The sequence below is a fragment of the Semicossyphus pulcher genome, unplaced genomic scaffold (genome assembly GCF_022749685.1).
Source record: "Semicossyphus pulcher isolate SPU_LCO1_2020_fin unplaced genomic scaffold, fSemPul1.0.p SCAF_15, whole genome shotgun sequence".
In the NCBI taxonomy this organism is placed as follows: domain Eukaryota; kingdom Metazoa; phylum Chordata; class Actinopteri; order Labriformes; family Labridae; genus Semicossyphus; species Semicossyphus pulcher.
The window spans coordinates 2,911,870-2,930,806 of record NW_027211659.1 but is presented as its reverse complement, the minus strand read 5'-3'; the positions used below and the strand labels follow the sequence as shown (position 1 = coordinate 2,930,806).

The window sequence follows — 18,937 nt, the reverse complement described above, 5'->3', positions numbered from 1 at the left end:
CACGGAGCAAAGTGTGCTGCTGGGAAATACTAGCTACTTGATGAGCTAGTTGAGCAAAGTGTTTTGGTTTAATGTATTTTAAGAGGTAGATGTGTTGTATTGTTGCCACATAAGTTGTACTACTTAAATAAATATAAAGATTAGATCACATGCATACTAATTCAAAGACACAGCTGGACATTTAGTTTGCATACGTTACAAGGAAATAAACAAGTATTTAAAACCAACTTTACTGTGGATGTAGGCTTTTTAATTATTGTGGTTTTGAATTATTTAATACGTTCAACAGGTCAGAAAGTTCCGGTAAATATTTGCTTGAAGTTACAACAGACTTTTGCGGTGTGAATAATTTGACCTTTTGACATTCATGAAAGAATTTGACGCACTTACTTTGTTAAGTTTTATAAATGTCCAGTAATATATTATTATTTTAATTAGAAGGCTCAAAGGTTTAATAATTCAATCTAACATCAGCATCTAAAAGATAAGTCTGCATTGGTCAGTGTTGGTTTGCCAAGACGCATGAACAAATTGCCGCTGTTGCAATTCACCTTTTAAATTACTTTTGTTGTAATTTTTTGTTTGTTTACCTGTTTTGTGGTTTCTACTGACTCTCCATCTTTGGGGAAAATGAAGACATCTCTGATCCTTGTAACTTTTCTGGTCGTCAAAAAAAGAAATACCATGAAATAACAAAGCTGACAAAGTGTAAATCAGTTTGTTAATACTCTGTATCTTTCTTGCTCTGTCTAGCTCACACTTTAATAAAAGAAATACATATTTAAAAATAAGCCTTATATCACCCTTTTTCCAGTAACTTTCTAAAACTGTTGACTCATGCATAAAGAATAGGCCGAGTCCACAACAGGCTTATACGACATAAATAATAGGAAAGAGATACCAAAGCAGGAACATAAATTACAATTAAAACTAAACTAATGAATTATTGTGGGATTTTTTTTTAAAGCTCTAGAAAGAAAAGCAGACACATTTTAACATTAATGTGAACAACAATGCCTCAGAGAACACTCACAAAGGAGAGGTATAGTCTAGTAATTGAGCGTCCTGTTTAACATTCTTACTTTCCCTAAAAAAGTTGATCAGTTGATCAGTTCTGCTGCAATATATCTGAAGTGTAATATAATTCTTTGTTTTATTAAGTTACACCCTTGTGTCAGCACAGTAATGTACACTAAACAGTAGTGATTCAACGCCTATGTTACTGAATATGTTTCATATCTGAAGTATAACTAAATACTGAAATAGACACAAACATGTTCCACTCACTTCTACGTTGTTACATCGCTCGACTCCGCTCAGACGGTTCAGGAGTCGCTGTGCAAACTGTTGAACAGAGGAGGAGAGCTGCTGTAACAGGAGGCCATCTCTGCCTCCATCTGAAGCATGGGTCACACACATTTATAGCTCGTATCACACTCAGCGGCTACACACACACACACACACACACACCGCCAAATGAAGCCAGCAGCTCCGAGCCGATCGTATCCTGCAGTATATAATGACATGCAGACCATATGATGACAGACTATAGCAGAGGAGACCACATACAGTAACACTACCTCCTGTCCGTCATCATGTAATGCAAAGACCGGCTGTTAAATAACACATTATAGAGCGCACGGTGGAGGAGCTGCAACAGACACACCTTCCAGGAAATAATCATGTGTTGCACAGGAAGCGAGGCTGTCTAATATATTTGGATTAGACACTAGATGATGGCTGCAAATAAGGACGGCGGAACCACCCACATAAGACATAGACGTCAGATCTGTAGCTGCGTTTCCACCACAGGAACTTTGCCCTGGGACCTTTTGGAGGAACTCTGGTATCTGAATAAATTCACACAGACTTTAGTTTACCCTTCAAAAAGTCCCTGCTCTGTAGGTACTACTTTCCACAAGTACAGGGACTCGGGGAATCGGCCTTGCAGCGCTGAACATATTGGACTGGTTGAGGGTCACGGCATGCAGGCAGGCAGTTCTCCCGTCTGGCTTCGTCTCTTCTCTGGCACAGCAGAGCCGGAGATGTTTACATCTTTGCAGATTAATAAATAGTTGCTGTTCCTGTAAATCTGAAAACAATTGAAAAACTCCCACTCTGCCTTGCTTACTACTGAAATATCTATTAAACCACAACAAAGGTTGGACAGAAAGAAACATTAATTTAATATTTCAGCAGTAAACTCGACAGTTTGTTTGAATTCTTCTTGTTAATCTGAAAGCCTAGTGTTAAATGTATAAAACAAACACTGGTCACATGTTATAAAGCACTTAAACTCTATAAATATATGTACACGTAAGAGAGGCATGTAATGTTCATGCTAAGTTTTATGTTATTTATTGATAAATTAAAAGACAAGAGTGTAAAACCAAATTATAACTGGCTTGAGTAACCTTCTGTTCTGGGTCAAAAGGTTCCTGGTACTTTAGGTGTGAACGCGCCTTATGAGGGCTCGTATGGAGGCAGTGTGAAAATGTGTCCCAGAGTATAAAAGTGCAGGTGACTGGGCGATGACTCCTGTCCTCACCGTCTCTGACTTGTGGCCAGCAGCCGTGCAGCTCTTGTCTTGACTCCCTGAGCGCTGCAGCAGGTGGCAGGAGACGTGTAGGCTCCAAACACGGAGCAGGATATGAGCTCAGAGACCGAAGAGGACAGGATGGAAGGAGTTTATGGAAAGGCAAGACTGCCATCTTGTGGCTCAAAGACAGACTGTTCATTTCTTAACACAGACTTCTTCACGTTCTTTTCACTCTTCAAATAAGAGCAGAATTGTGGCCTTTTAACAGTATATTGCGGATGTGTGTGACTGGATCAACATTTTGCAAAATATGCAGAAAATGTAGCATTTACGTGGATATAAAACCTTGTAACAGCTTAAAGAAAAAGGCCACACATCAATGATTAAACGCTGCAAATTCTTCGAAGATTTCTGCAACTACTCAAACAAATTAACGTGATTGGTGGCTGAAACCTGTCCAAGTATTAACTCATGAGGGAAGGGCTTGAAAGTGGAGCTGCAACAGTTTTTTAAATCTATAGGACACAATAATTACCAACTATTCTGCTAATAGAACAACTGTTTCAGTCATTTTTTAAACTATGTCAAGTATTTTCTTGTTCCGGCTTCTTGAAAGTGAGGATTTTCTACATATTTATAACAGTGAATGAAGAGTGTTTGAGTTTTGGACTTTTGGTTTGACAGAAGAAGCAAATTGGTTCTGGGAAACTGTGATGGCCATTGTTCCTTATTATTATGTTTGAAAGCAGGTGTGCGCTGCGGACGCAGGTGAGGACAGCGGAGGAGCAGCGGAGGAGCAGCTACTCCCCGAACAAAGTATCCAGAGCCGTATGCTCCATGATCCGTCACTGTCGCGACTCTCTCTCTCTACGGCCCTGAAAGTGACTCACTCACTCACTCAGTCACATACAGAGTGATGTGTAGGGCTGACCCCGGCGGTCAGCCGACAAGGAGATTTGTTTACTTTCCTTCACAACTAAAACAAAGCTAACCACAGATGAACCTGTCTTTGGCCCCCTTCACACATGCACTGCACTCCTGATCATTTCCTGACATTGTCCGGGTGGGCTGCATGCGTGAACGCAAACGGATGAATTTTTGACCCCGACTTTCTCCTGCCAGCCTGTGAGTAAAATGTCTCTGGAACATTCACACCGATTGTTGTATATTTTGTATGTTGTCATTAAGATGCTGCATTAAGGCCAGAAGATGAACTTTCACAACAGCTGAAGCCTGACAAAAACACTTGTGGACTTAATTTATGTCCAAGAGTTTGAGAGCGAGAGTAAAACAACCAACGTTCAGCTCTGCAGTAACTCACCTCCTCGGTGCCCTGGTGCTTCAGGAACAGCTCAGATGAATAATATTGATTTTAGGAAACGACACAGACGACTGAAGTGAGAGAAAAGTTGTAAATGTTTCGTTTACACTGCGAAAGGTTCTGTTACCCATCACAACACACCCAGAGAACACTGCTGTGGGATTTCCGTCAAACTGCTACGAGCTGTTTCGTACTGTAACCTAACTTTGACTTCAGAAACACAATCATCTCCATGTTTGGCTCAAACGGAGGTGAAACGCGCTCCTGAAGTCCAGGCTGTAAATTCAGCGCTGCCTTTCTCACGTCTTAAACAGTTTGTGATATAGTGTGATGAATAATCCTGCCCTCCATCGGGCGATAATACTGTGTAAATGCTCTTTAAGTGTGTCAGAGTGCATTCTGGGATTTTCCTGAAGAATTTTTAATTTTGGTAGGTGTGACATTTACAGCCTGGAGTCTGAATCCAGCCCCATAAAGAGCTCCTGGTCCCCTTTTTTAACGAGCCTGTAAATACAGAGTTAATTTGTTTTTTGTCCGCAGCGAGATTAAAACATGAACAGTGAGCGAGAGGTGTTTTTAAAAGGCTTCATTTCATTATTCCACAGCGCCCCACGGTCAGGAAATAAACACACTTGTGGAAAATAAAGTGTGTGATGTGGGTGTAAGAGTTGTGTAAAGGTCGCAGGTTTAGAGGGCCGGGCACTCGAAACGTTCACTGCTCGCTACACAGATCTGAAAACTGAGATATGTTTACCACGTTTACCGGGCTGTGGGGCTGTAAATCCAGGCGAAGTTACGGGCCTGTAAAGTCAAACCACATCTCCCTGAATTCAGAGTTGGATGGCTGCAGCGAGGCCAGCAGGGATCTGGGGAGTTTCCTTCTCAGGGAGCAGCTACAGCCTCAGTGTGTGGGACAGTGTGGTCACGACTAGGTGGTCTCAGGTAGTCGGACATGTTCGAAAACCCTCTGCAATGTACTGCAAAAAGTCTGCGCTCAAAAACAAGAACAAGCGGAAGTAAAGACTGTGATTTTATGCCTCCACCAAGCAGTCAAGTTGCATCCATCAGTGACGCACAGAGGGCATATCTTGTTTCAAAACACCAAAAGATATTTTAAAACTCACGTGGACTAAAAAGAAGTGCATTTGTTTTCTAACTTCAAGTTATTTTGTAATTATACAGAGATATGTAGAGAAAGTTAGGCTACATGTTCATCACCATAATAACTGCACTACGAACAAGTACATCCATCAATCATCTATACCGCTTATCCTGTTCAGGGTCGCGGGGAGGGGGGGGGGGGGGGGTTGTAGCCAATCCCAGCTGTCATTGTGAGAGGCGGACTGACACACGAAAAAAAACCCGCGAGTTTGACCACCAGATCAAAATTTGCGTTTAAATAAAGGGCGAATATTCGCCCTTTGCTTCCGGAATGGAGGAGAGGAAGCGGGGCTTATCTTACCAACGGCGTCAGGAGAATCTCGATGTTAACAGGCTTTCGCTACACCACATGACGCGGATATGCCGGGGAAGTTCAATTTTTTCAACTCACACAAATTTGCGTCGCGATCATCGCGTCATTCGTATCACATCATTTGCACCGTCCAACGCGTCATTCGCGTCATTGCATTGACTTTCTCGCCGCAAATTGTGAACGCACAGGAATACACGATTGCTGTATGCAGTAATAATTAAGAAATCCTGACTCTGACAAAGTAGTTTTGTTCGTGTCAGTCTTGATCAAACAGCCTCGTACCTCTGCTGATTAAGTCAGTGAGATTTTGTCAGTTATATCTAGTTGGGATAATTTAGAAAATGTTGAAAATGCTCTGACATAAATCTTCTGGGTCAGAAGAAATATCTTGTAACAGATTGAAGATATTCCATCTCACTGAGACTTTTTGCAGTGTGCCGGGTTCAGCTCCAGGCCTGAATCGCTCCCTTTGGGCCTGTAGGACAGAAGCCAGCTTAAATCACACCTGTCCTCTGTGGGTGGTGATCATGGATCATTGCGTGCTTTAAACGTGAAGTGTGTGTATTTAATTGTATATGAAGGTATTGTATAGAGACCCACAGCTGCAGAGGGAGCTGCTGCGTACACACACTCGCTCTCGGCTGTGGAGGATTTATCTGTTTTGAAAACTGCAATAAAACCTGAAGTGCTGTGAGAAAAAGTCCGACACAGTTTATTTGGGAAATGAAGCGTGTCACTGAATAACACTGTTACAGGGTTTCATGACATACAAAAACCAACACAGTAAACCCTCCTTTACCTCTGGAAAACATCAGGGAGGAGGAGGAGTTGGGAGGGTGGATGTTTATCAGTAATCAGTCAAAAATGTCCGTTTGATTTAAGCGATGGTCAGGATGGCTCGCTCCCTCTTCCTCCTCCTCTTCTTCTTCTCCTTCAGCTGACCCGTGGCCTCCGCAAAGAACATCACGTCCTCTTTGCTCTCAATCTCCCGCTGGAGGAACTGCAGCGCTGCGCTGTTGAAGCCCATCACGTCCTGAGACACAGAGAGAGACGACAGGGTTGTAATGACGTGAAAAAGGAAAAATGATGAACAGGCAGAGGTTTGGTTTTTACTCACTCTGATCTCTCGCACTTTTGACAGAGTATTGGTCCGTAGCTCGTCTATGACCGACAGCAGCATCTGGTTACTGGAGATCTGACCAAAGTGGATCCTAGAAAGAAACAGATGAGAGATCAGATCTAAACTTACATTTACAATATCTTAAAAAAGCAACAGATAAGCCACAAAATATTTTGCATAAACTCCAGAAAACTGTGTGAATCTGTAAACACCTATTTTAAAGGAACAATAAGTAACATTGACAGTTAGCGTCTTAAAAAAAGTTCTGCAATCCAAATCAAAATACTGGAGAGCGTTGTCTGACTGTAAGGCACAGTGGAGACCCAGGGCCGAAGCTGCCGCTAGCTAGTAACTCCCGACACTTTACACACACAGCAGCGAGCAGGAAGCGAGACACGGGAGCGTGGCTTCAGTCTTGAGGGAGTACGTTTGTTTATTACACACACAGCCTGACTGTTAAATAAGGATAACACTCTCCGCTGATCCGCTCCAATCCCCGTTCACTCTCGTAACTCATGCGCACACACTCTTCTTGTCTCTCTCACTCACTTGCTCCACCGCCCACACTCACACACTCAGCTATTCCCAAACAGAGCTACGCTTCTAGTACAACACGAAGCTCACGCAGGTTGCCAGGTTGAAGACACTGATCCTACTCGAGCGCTAAGACGTGCGCTTTGACAATGACGAGCAACGAGTTCTGTGCGTCAATTTGTTTGGTGACGAAATGGGCAGTGGGCGGGATCACGCAGGCCAAAGCACACACAGACGTCCCGCACCGGAAAGGAAATTTCAGGAGGAGAACAAACTGGCTGCAGCGTTGTTGTCGGAGAAGCCAGTATTTCAACTTGTTTCCTTAATCTCTGATTATGGCCATGTTATGATAAATAAGGCACTTACTTGAGCAGGAAGAAGAGGCAGCGGCAGACCAGCTCCACCTCCAGGCCCTGCTCGATGTAGCTGTTGAACAGCTTCAGCAGCTCGGGGATGTAAGGGAACGGTAACACCAGCAGAGACACCTCCAGCTCACTGATGGTGATCACGACACACGAGAAGGACAAGATGGTGATAAGCCTTATGGGTAAAATCTGAGTGAAACAACAGGTGTGTTTGGTGTCACAGCTTACCTTGATCTGACTTTCTTTATGACGTCTAACACGTAGCGAGACGGCTAAAAGAGGGACAAAGTCTTCGTTACTTACAGCTAAAAACAACATAACTATAAATCTAGTGTTGAGCTACTGTTCTATATTTAACCATCGTTCTACTTACTGTAACATTCCCAAAGGCAACGAGGATCGGGTTGGGTTTCGGTGGAGGAACCTGCAAAACATCAGCGTTTTTGTACATTTTTATTGATCAGTCTGAAGTGTTTTATCAGTGCAGAACAAGCCGAGCCTGCTAACGTCTACCCAGCATCTGTAACAGGATGTCTGAGGATTTCTATTCTCTAAGATTTGGAGCAGCAGAGGTTTTAATAAGAAGGATTCACTGATCATGTCTCTACCTCGTTGCCTGCTCTCTCACAAGCATATTTATACTCCTCCATCTTCCTGGCTTCCTCTTTGAAAAGTTCCAGAGCCTCCATGATTCGCTCAGCCTGCAGAGAAATCACACGACACAGAGAACACCAAGAATAAGAATAAAAACTTATAATAAAACTTAATAAAAAAGCACGGAAAACAATAATCGCCACAAGCCCTCAGAAAATACAGACGTATCATAATGTTGACTATTGGATAAAACCAAACTTAGAAACTACATAAACTTCAGCTATTGAAGTTCTCCTATCCAGTTAGCACTCAAAGCAAGATCAAGACGTGAAGTCAACTCACAGCTTTGACCGTCTCAACCGTCTTCTTGGCGGCTGGTGCTGCCTCTCCTTGAGTCTCTCCAGGTACCTTAAAAGGTAGATAAACAAGCGTATCATTCACAACCATCTAACACAACAGGGGAATTCAAAGGTATATGTCTAAAGGAAAGTGTATAAAGATGCTGATGATGATGATAATAATGAAGAACTCACCACAGGCATGTCTCCTTTGGCCATGCTCTCCTCAAACTCTGCTTCTCGCTCCTGTGAAGAAGGAAACGGGGTTATGAAAGTCAAGAAACTGTTTGATCCAGTTTGTGTCTTAAAGGGCCAGTGCGACAATTTTCAACCTCCTATAATGCTATTATAGGGAGTTAATGCCATTATGGTAGGGAAGGTGCTATCCGCTTCTCCAATGGGCCCTGGAAAACCAGCCAGGGAGTTCGCTAAACTACACTTCCTCAGTCTAGGACGCCCGCCTCCGATGTCTCATTCAAAATCGTCAGACTTACAGACGATCCACCGGTATATTCTCGTCCTGTGTCGGATTCTTTTCTGAGCCATCGCCTGCAGCGATCAATGTCCTTGACTGGGAAACGGTAGTATGTCACTCCAGCGTCTCTCGCTGGGCTGTTCCTTTCAAATCAAGGGGCGCAATGCATGCTGGGTGTTGTAGGAATATCGAATGGGCGAAACCACAAGCTGTTTGTACAACTTTCTCCACAGCTATGGCGCCAATTTCAAATATTATTGCTTCTATCGATTACAGAGAACACCAGCTTTGCCTGACAGCGGCTTTTTTCCAGGGACGGACTGCTCCTTTAATAATCGTCATATGCTCTGTGTCGAACCCCCATCTCACCATCTCTCTCTCCTCCTCCAGGATGATGGGCTCCCTCGTCCTCTCCCACAGACGCAGGGATTTGTCGTGCGATGTCGACACGATGTGGTCACCGTTTGGGCTGATGGTCAGACACCAAACCTCCCGATGATGGCCCTGCAAGCAGAGAGAAGAGCTGAGTTTACACCACTAGGTGACGCACTTACCAATGTACTTTGGACATTTGAACGCTAGTCGAAATTTGTGTATACTTCATCTATGTGGCGATGCAAATTGATATTATTCCTGGCCTCCTCAACCCGAGTAAAGTTTGTAAAGTTGTTGTTTTACACATTTATAATAAGTTCTATTTGTCTGTAATTTAAAAGCCTACAATGTCACGTCCATATTGCACTTAATTGTTGATAACTGCATCAGTGAAGTCTGTTGAAGTCGGTGCACAAGTTCAACTGGGCCCCAAATAAGAAGCAGAGCGTCACCTCGAGAGTCTGGATGTGCTCAAACTTGTCGGCGTCCCACTGTTTGATCTTCTTGTCCTTTCCTGCTGTGAAGAACAGATGAGTCTTGGGGACAAACTGGAGGAACATGACGCTGCAGAGAACAAGGGGAGAGAGACAAGGTCAGCCAGTCACGAGAATAGGTAAAATAGGGGTTGGGAAGAGTAACAGAAAGACTATAGAAGGAAATAAAGTGAAAAGGACACATAGAAAGAATCCTAACAAGCTAAAAAAGATGGAACTTAAGAACTAAATGACCCCAGAAAGGCTGAAAAAAAAGCCCAATTAAACACAGGGAGAACACAGATGACCCACGAGAGAACAGATGAGCGCTGACATGAAAGAGCAGCTGGTGTGAAGTCACAGGGCAGTCCGAGTTAACAGGACAAAGATCAGAGTCCCTGAACACAACACATGAAGTCAGCGCTGGAAACTCAACAGAGTAGAAAATGATTTCATTGCAACTCATCCGATTCAAAAACGTTGTTTTGGTTCCAGGGAACTAATAGTGAACTCTGTGTTGTTGGGTGTTACCTGTCGTCATGAGCGAACATGGAGCGGTGACAGTCGCCGAAGTCCAAACCCCAGATCTTCACGTTTCTGTCGGCGGAGCCCGTGGCGATGAGCGTGTTGTCCTGGTTCAGAGAAACACAACGTCAGACCGTTTGATGGATGAGGGCGGGTCAAGTTAACCTCCCAGGTTCAGGTCGCACACAAAGAATACTCTCTGTTTACTGATTGTGTAATATATATTTAATATAATAGAGCATCATACACCTTTATCATTAAGGCTGAAAAGAAGCTGATGGTTAATATTTCTGATACTCACATGTGAGATGTCCAGACACAGTACAGGCAGCTTGTGTCCATACAGAGACAAGAAGAACTGAAGCAGAGAGGATGAAACGTTCAGTTAGGATGTAAACACAATCTGTGAGATAAACCAACAACACACTGAAACAGGCTCGGGTGGTAATGCGGTATAACAGGGTATTTAGAAACCCCGACGGTATGAATTTACCGTCAAAAACCCAGACGCTCATTTTCCTATTAAACTAACGCAGATATCATTTAGAGGCGATGTGTTCCAGAGGTCAGGCTGCTGCTGGAGGAACAGGCAGAGCTGAGAAAGATGTCGCAACTGTAACAAATAATGAAGGTTTACGCAACCCTTATTGTGGCCAGCATGCCGCGTATTACAGCTGATGACCTCGTTAAACTATAGAATACTTTGCAATCGGAGAGTTACAGCGGGAGCTGAAAACTCGAAAAGAGGCGCGCGCAGCGACCCGGAGAGCGGACAGAAAAGAAAAAAGATCAGCGACCAATTAAGCTGTTATTTTTGTGCGTCCTTATAAGTCGTATAATCTATGTTAACATTCATGCGATCGTGTGTTGTGTAGCAAGACATCCATCCATTATCCATCCATAATCTTCCGCTTATCCGGGGCCGGGTCGCGGTGGCAGCAGGCGTCCCTCTCCCCAGCAACATTTTCCAGCTCCTCCTGGAGGATTCCGAGGCGTTCCCAGGCCAGATGGGATATATAATCCCTCCAGCGAGCTCTGGGTCTGCCCCGGGGTCTCCTCTCAGTTGGACGTGCCCGGAAAACCTCCAAAGGGAGGCGCCCAGGAGGCATCCTGACCAGATGCCCGAACCACCTCAACTGGCTCCTTTCAATGTGAAGGAGAAGCGGCTCTACTCCGAGCACCCCCCGGATCTCCGAGCTCGGTACCCTCTCTCTAAGGCTGAGCCCAGACACCCTCCGAAGGAAACTCATTTCGGCCGCTTGTATCCGCGATCTCATTCTTTCGGTCACTACCCAAAGCTCGTGACCACAGGTGAGGGTTGGAACGTAGATCGACTGGTAAACAGAAAGCTTTGCCTTCAGGCTCAGCTCCCTCTTCACCACGACTGTCCGGTACAACGCCTGCATTACTGCTGATGCTGCACCGATCCGCCTGTCAATCTCACAATCCATTTTACCCTCACTCGTGAACAAGACCCCGAGATACTTGAACTTCTTCACTTGAGGCAGAGACTCACTCCCCACCCGGAGGGAGCAATCCACCGTTTCCCGGCAGAGAACCATGGCCTCAGACTTGGAGCATCCCAATTAGTAATTGCATAACCATGCCATAAAAAAGTGACAGCGTAATGTGATGTATATTTGTAGGATATACCTTTAGTGAGTCTGTGTAGAAGACCTTGACCGTGCAGTCCAACAAAGAGACAGCCAGCAGTCTGTGGTCGGGAGAGAACTTCACACACAAAACGTCTTCCTCCAACTGCAGAGTGCGCGTGTGTTTCACTGTCAGCCTCCTGAAAAAACACACAGAAATACAATGTCTGACTCTGTAACTCTGCCATGAACAATAAACACATTTTGTCACAAGAGATCAAATCAAAGATGTTGTCGAGAACCTCCTAATGTTTAATAAGGTGGTGACTTACTTCTGGCTGCTCCCTTCGTCCTTTATCAGCTCAAACTCCCAGAACTTCACTTTCTTATCTGCACTTCCTGTGACAATCCCTCTCTGCAGGATTGAGACACACACAATGTTATTAGCATTAGAAAAAAAAGGGGTAGACAGGTGTAACCGAGGGCTGCAGGTTTACCTGATCTGGTGCGAGGCACAGCGACCACAGAGCTCCATCGTGGGCATCGACCGTCTCCAGGAGGCTTCCTGAGGCCAGCTCGAAGATCTGCAGCTTCCCGCTCTGACAGGAAAAACAGACCTCAGTGAGCACAAGCTTTCTTCTTTCTTTCTTTAAGGCATAACAAAAAAGAGTTTCTTATTCTGCTGTTTTTCTGTCTTTAGCCAACAGCTTGCAGGTTGGGATTAAAACATTCATAGCGACAGGAGCTACGTCGCCGACTCTCCTCCATCAGAGAGACCCCTGTCAGCAGGATGAAGCCAGGCTTCAGCTGGATTCCCAACACACCCAGCACCTTCCTGCAGGTGTGTGCGTGGGTGTGGGCGTGTTCTTCTTGTGCTTTTAAAGAAGCAGCTGGGAGCTTTGTAGCTTACTAGACCGACGCTCTTTCTTGCTCGTTAAACTATGTGATGAATACAGCTGAGTGTCTGAGTGTGTCTTAATACCTTAGTTCCCAGGATGATCTGTCTGTCTCCTGGCACAAACAGGGAGCAGAGGGCGTAATCACAGGCCATTGTGCGAATCACCTGCAGAGTGGACCTGTTAAACGGGGAAGGACTTCCTGTTAGACCTCCATGAATGTGAAAAAAACAAACTTTTCCAGGACTGAAGCAGCTTCACCTGTTCCAAACTTTGACGGTGTCTCCGGAGGCCGAGAGGACGGCCAGGTTGTCCGAGCTGAAGGCCAGCGTGCGGACGTCTGTGCGGTGGCCGCCGAGCGTGAGGCGAGCCGTCTTATTGGCCGTGGGGGTCTTGTCTGACGTCTTCAGGCTGTAGGTCTCGATCGTGTTGTTCTGCAGGAGCAGCGCCACCTTCAGCTCCCCACCTGCGCAGGACAGGCAGTCCACCCACCTGAGGGAGGAGATTTGTATGCAGAGGAATTAGTAGATTAAGCCTCTATGACCTTTAAGTTATTTTTGGGGCTCCACACCGACCTGATCTTTGATGAGGCCTTGATGTTCGTCAGTCTGATGATCTCGTCCTTCAGCATCCTCTCCACAACCGGCTCGGCCGCCTCCTCGTCTGCTTCTTCCTGAGCTCTGCAGCAGGGGGCAGCAGCACAAGTCTTAGCATGCGGACATCAGAATCTCCTCACACTGAGTAACTACTGCATGCAACTACAGCAGCATCAACAGTTGCAGATAAAGAAGCAGTTGTAATATTGATTGAACTTCCCGCTCTTACTTTGCTGCCTTCTTTTTGGCTTTCTTCATCTTCTTTGTCATTTTCTTCTGCACCTCCTCCTCTGACAGCACCGTGAAGAGCTCCAGGACCGAGTCATTGCCCTGACGGAGGACAGGGGAGAAATATGCATAACATTAATAACACATATATAAAAGGTGCATTGAATTCATAAAAGGAGCATGTGGAAAATTATCCGTAGCTCCATCTTTAGGTCCCTGACACATCAGACCAAATGTACCCCAAACTAGAACCACCTGCTGCGTCTCACTCCCTCACCTCGCCTCATTTTAATAAAACACTGACTGAAACAAACTGCAGCTGACGGCCAGATGAAAGCTGACAAGCATGTTTCTTTTAGCATAACAGGAAATGACTCATCAGTGAACAGAGTTTCTAACAAGAAAAAGAACAATGATTAAAGACGAAAATAGGAAGAAATAAACTTGGCAACAAATAATGGGCACGCTTTGTGAATCATTTTAAACATAATAATAATAACGTCTTATTAATCAGCAGCTTGGTCTGTAAAGCTTTCTCTGATTTGCACTTGTCGGGCTGCGGTCTGCTGCTTCTGCATGAAGAGAAAACTGCTATAATGAGCAAACTGACGAGCCTGAACAGCCATGAAACAATCTGCAGATTAGAGCCAACAGTGTCAAAAAGAACCCAAACTACAGACGTCTGTAAGCCTCTGATCGACCAACAAATGTCCTTCTTTGCTTAAAAGAGTTTAATAGTTAGATGAAGCCTGCGATTTATTATGGCTGTGATATAATTCCCATACCCAATAAAATCAGAAAACACTCCCTGTAGCTTCTAGATTAATAGTTATTAAGTTCACAGATGTTTTTATGAATCCTAACATTCAAGTTATTTTGTATTCTAGACATTTATCATGTTTCAGAGGGAACAGGAGACGCTTCGCGACTCACATGGCAGGCGATGACTCTGGCTCTGGCGTCTGTTGCCATCGAAACGACTCGGTCTCTGGCCTCTCGCAGGATGGAGCCGGCTTTCTTACAACTCAAGATCCGCTGAGGGAGAAAGTCAAAGAGAAGGGTTAAAACTTTAAGGCTGAATGCAAGAAGATTTATCTGGGGCTGAGGAGGTTGAAAAATCCTCATCATTAAAAAAAAATATTTATCATCTGAATGTAAACACGCCTCTAACTGGCTTCACATAATCTACAAATATAACTGTGTTAAAACTTCTTATATCCATGCACTCTTTATCATTTTATGACACAAAGTTAGACTGCTCATGTACCTCTTCAACATTTTCATCCTCCCCTTCGTCTTCATCATCGTCGTCATCAAGCAGAGTTTTCCCCTTCTTCACCTGTGGCTCGCCTTGAGCTTTCTCCTGAAGGGATTCACACGGACAGCGTTTAAACAGCTGGAGCGATATTAGTCTCTTTATTTAGCTGCTTTAATGGTTTATTAAAATAAACAAACACAAGAGTCAAAGAAAACTATGGCTAATAAATAAACAGGGTTCAGGCGTCTCCAGAATGTTTTATACACTGACAATTTTTCTTTTAGTCCTGAGACGATTTCATCTTTTCTCTTTGATTCTCCTTTTTTGGTCTTGGCGACTATCAGAGCTCAAGCTTTCTTCCCAGTTCCTCTCTGTACCAGTCAGTCAGAGGGAGTAGAGATGCTGGAAGGTAAAAAGTTTTTCTCACCTCCTGCAGGTACTTGATGTCCCAGGCTCGCAGCTCGCTGTCTGCCGAGCCTGTCAGCAGCCTGTTCTCCTGGTTCAGCAGCGCCATGCCCCACACCTAACACACAGACACAAGAAAATACACACAGTCAGAAGGATTCATCCAGGTTGTACAGTGTCCAGTTGAACACAATAGATGGATGTCATCAGTAACTAACGGACGACCAAAGAAACATCTTCAAATCTACAACCAGTAGATTATTTATTTTTGGTCAGAGATGTTGCCACCGTCTAACACACATCCGCCTTTTTATTAAGAAACTAATATCAGTGAGGGAAAAATATAGAATATTAAAAATGTAAAGCAGAGAAAATAAACACAGACTTCGGGAGCTTTAGGAGCTCTTGGTTTTTTTCTTCAAAGTTTTAAGAGTCCAAGAGTCCAACAACGAGAAGAGTTTCTCAAAGCACAGTCACATTTATCTAATTATCAGCCTTCATTCAGTTAAATGAATCAATTCCGTCTGCCTTTCCTAATATACACAACCATGTAAGTACAAATTACCTTTCAGACAAAACTCAGGAGAAAAAACTACATTAGCTCTGCTTTGAAGAACAGCAGAGGCGTGAGAATCACTTCATGTGAGAAGTGAAACGTGCTTGTGTTCCCTGAAAACACTAGTTATATTTACATGTGTTTGCTGAACTGATCCAGCCGGCTAAAATAATCCTGTTATTCTCATTTAGGTTACCTGTCAGTCATGGAGTGACTACGTTAAATATTATAGTGATAGAAGGCGCTCACCTCACTGCGATGGCCCACCATGGTCTTGAAGCAGTGCTGTGTGTCCAGGTCCCACCACTTCACAAAACTGTCCTTGGAGCTGAACAGCAGAAGAACACACACGCAGATTTAGGAGGGTGTTTTGGATCTTAATAAAGGCCATCAGCTTAGAAACACAATTCAAATGTCACATTGCAAATTAGATTAGATTTAGGGATCCAATCAAACATCATCATACTGAACACAGACAGGTTGAAAGCTTTGAAGTGGTGATGTGTAAGTTATGCCACAGTGGGGTAGTTTGTTTAGCTTCACTTCTAGCGATTGACTTCACGCCAAAAAAATCATAAAGTGGTGTTCATTTATGAAGAATATCTAACTTCACAATACATTTAAGTATCATACTTTTTTTTGCCAAAGAACAGCTTTTTGTTGAGAGAACCAGGGCGATGCTAACTTCCAGAAAAATCGCATCATGCCCGTAGCTCTCTATAGGTCCAGCAGCCAAAGCGTCAGGTAAAAGGAGCATTACCTTGTGACCAGGAGGTTCTTGTCTTTGAGGAATAAAGCCTGTGTGATGACGTCTTTATGGCCTCTCAGCCTGTACAGCCCACACTCATTGATGATGTCCCACACGATCACCTCTGTGTCCTGAATGGAGGGTAAAATGCACAAACAAATAGGCATCAAACCAGCAGCCCAGAATCAGACTGTTTTGATAAATTCTGAACAAAGAAAAAACACCACAACTCACCTTGGACCCAGTGACGAGCCGAGCTCCGAGCTTGTCATAGTGTATGACGCTGACAGCAGACTTGTGGCCATTAAAGGAGACATTGCTCTCGCCGTTCATCAAGCTGAAGATTCGCACAGCGCCGTCCTCATAACCCACAGCGATGTGGATGCCATCGGGTGAGGGGCAGAGGAAGGTCACCTCGTGTTTCTGGCCCTGCAGGATCAGGACCTGGACAAAAACACAGACGCTGGATCAGATCTGGAAACAAATCTGAGTTATAAAAAGTTTCTCAATCCAAGTGAAGTGTCAAAATCTCACCTTCTCTCCTTTCCGAACATCCCAGATGAACACCTGTTCACATGCAGCGACAGCGACGTAGCGCCCCCTCTCTCCCCCTCGCTGGGTCACATATGCGATGTTGGCTTTCTGGCTGCCAATTACTCCAAACACTGCACTGGCAACGTAGCGCAGGTACTGCTTGGTCAACCCCATGACCGGCAGCCTGATGTGGTGTTAAGTCCTGTTCCGCCAGAATAGAAGAGACTTTGATCAATAAAACTATTAGTGAAACAGAAAAAAAACCCACTGCATTATTCCTTAACTGCTCCTATAAGGATCTCTGGTGCGTGTGAGGCATTTTACACAGAGTGAATAGTGACCTTAAACTGTTTTGCTGTTTTTTCTACAAAACATTTTTTTGACACATATGTTTGTTATCTTGGGTCAAGCCACTCAAGTTCTTCCACACCAAACTGAGAAAAGCATTCAGCCTATTGTATGTGTGCAATGTCCTGTTGAAAAATGGAAGCATGTCGCTCAACTGTTGCAAACTAAAATCAAATATTTATTGCATGCTGTAAAATTAGATTTACTCTTTCTTGGAATGGGAAGGGGTCTAGACCAAACCATGAATAACTGTCCAACAACTGGACTACACAAAAATATCTACATAACATAGAGTAAAATGTACATATGGTTGTTGCAGAAGTAAAAGAAAGATCATTTTGATGTCACTTCAAACTAACTCTGTAACTCAGGGCCATTTTTCCGTACAGTGTGACTATAATTTTATTGTTAACAGTCAGGAAATGTGTATTATACTGTCATTAGACAAGGACAAATCTGTCTGATAATACTTCTACACATCACACAAGCACACATGACTAATATTTTAATTCATGACTGCCTTAAGTGTACTATATTTCCTTGTTAATGTTAATAAAGCTACCGTAGTCATTTGTTAAGGTTACAACAACTACTTATAACGTGTCTGTGATGGTCCAGAGAGAAGTCAGTGTTTCGTACTATTTTCATCTATGTTGGTGCGCCTTTTACACAACTTAAAGTCTACAGTTGTTTTTAGTTGTTGATATTTGTATATCCTGTTTTTAAGTAAGCGACAATTGACTCAATGCTTACTTTTTATAAATGCCAAGCAGGGAATAGCACGAGAGTCTGCATGGACTGATGATCGTTTGTTTTTTAACGTAAAACTTCCCGCGTGGTCGGGGTCTAGAGCTTCAGACCATTAAATCAACTGTTAACACCGCAAACCCCGCCCGCCCAGCAAAACCTCTACATCTAATCCATCTACCCAGCCATGTCACACTGGTTGTTCCCAGACCCACGTGGTGAAATTTCTGGATAAACGCAGCTTCTTAAACAGTAAATTATAAAGATTTAAGTCCGAATATGTTTTGCATTACGTTAACATTTCCTCCTTCAAATCAACTGATTCTGTATTTTGCCAGTTTCTTCACTTACCTCTAAAAATCGGCTGCTAGCTAAACTTGTGTTGTGTTTCCAGGCGCTGTTGTTTTCAGGCATAACCAGTCAATTACCGGTCTCTTAAAAACAGCGGAAGAAAATATCCTTCAGTCGTTATTAACAACTGGCATTTTTGACAAACTAAAATAATCCACTACAGAAAATACTTTGTTGTAGTGTTAGAAGAGTACTAAGGTGAAGAATGGCGGCTTGTTTCCATGTTTCTTCTTCATTTTACGCTCGATTATTCTATTTCTACTGCTTTCGACTGCGCTCCCCGAGGTTGCGCGTAAGAGACGTGCCAAAGCTTTTACTTTCTTGAGCTGTGTCGATTATCAGAAAAAGTCCTCAAATAAGCTTCGTCTGTTGCTGATTAACCTTTTATTTATTTTATCAGTGGTCACACATGTTAGGCTCACGGTCAGTTTTTTTTACAGTTTAAAAAAATGCCGTAACTTTTGACAGGTCCCTGAGCAACCACAGCGGAAGTGTTTTTTGCTTACTAGTCAGCTGATACGTCCATGATTGGGAACTGAAGAACA

General features: G+C 43.7%; 1 protein-coding gene across 1 annotated transcript; it reads right to left on the bottom strand.

The window, feature by feature from the left end:
- Positions 1-6,023: 6,023 nt before the first annotated feature.
- Positions 6,024-18,447, bottom strand: wdr3 (WD repeat domain 3). The gene is made up of 27 exons (XM_069663260.1): positions 18,393-18,447; positions 16,947-17,148; positions 16,647-16,856; positions 16,425-16,543; positions 15,914-15,992; positions 15,131-15,226; positions 14,713-14,808; positions 14,379-14,480; positions 13,447-13,547; positions 13,197-13,301; positions 12,883-13,113; positions 12,708-12,801; positions 12,223-12,324; positions 12,058-12,140; positions 11,787-11,925; positions 10,435-10,491; positions 10,140-10,240; positions 9,588-9,699; positions 9,130-9,264; positions 8,481-8,531; positions 8,290-8,355; positions 7,962-8,054; positions 7,727-7,777; positions 7,582-7,625; positions 7,355-7,483; positions 6,452-6,545; positions 6,024-6,367 (listed from the first exon to the last, which is right to left on the bottom strand). Exons 2-27 carry the CDS (start codon positions 17,118-17,120, stop codon positions 6,212-6,214), a joined length of 2,820 nt encoding a protein of 939 aa, XP_069519361.1. The 5' UTR covers positions 17,121-17,148; positions 18,393-18,447; the 3' UTR covers positions 6,024-6,211.
- Positions 18,448-18,937: the final 490 nt, after the last annotated feature.

Excerpts from the sequence above, each read along its gene's own strand:
- wdr3 (XM_069663260.1), bottom strand. The coding sequence starts at position 17,120 with ATGGGGTTGACCAAGCAGTACCTGCGCTACGTTGCCAGTGCAGTGTTT. Across the intron at positions 8,532-9,129 it reads TGGAGGAGGAGAGAGAGATG|GAGCGAGAAGCAGAGTTTGA; the intron begins GTGAGATGGGGG and ends CCTTCTTCACAG. Across the intron at positions 7,626-7,726 it reads TTGCCTTTGGGAATGTTACA|CCGTCTCGCTACGTGTTAGA; the intron begins GTAAGTAGAACG and ends TCCCTCTTTTAG.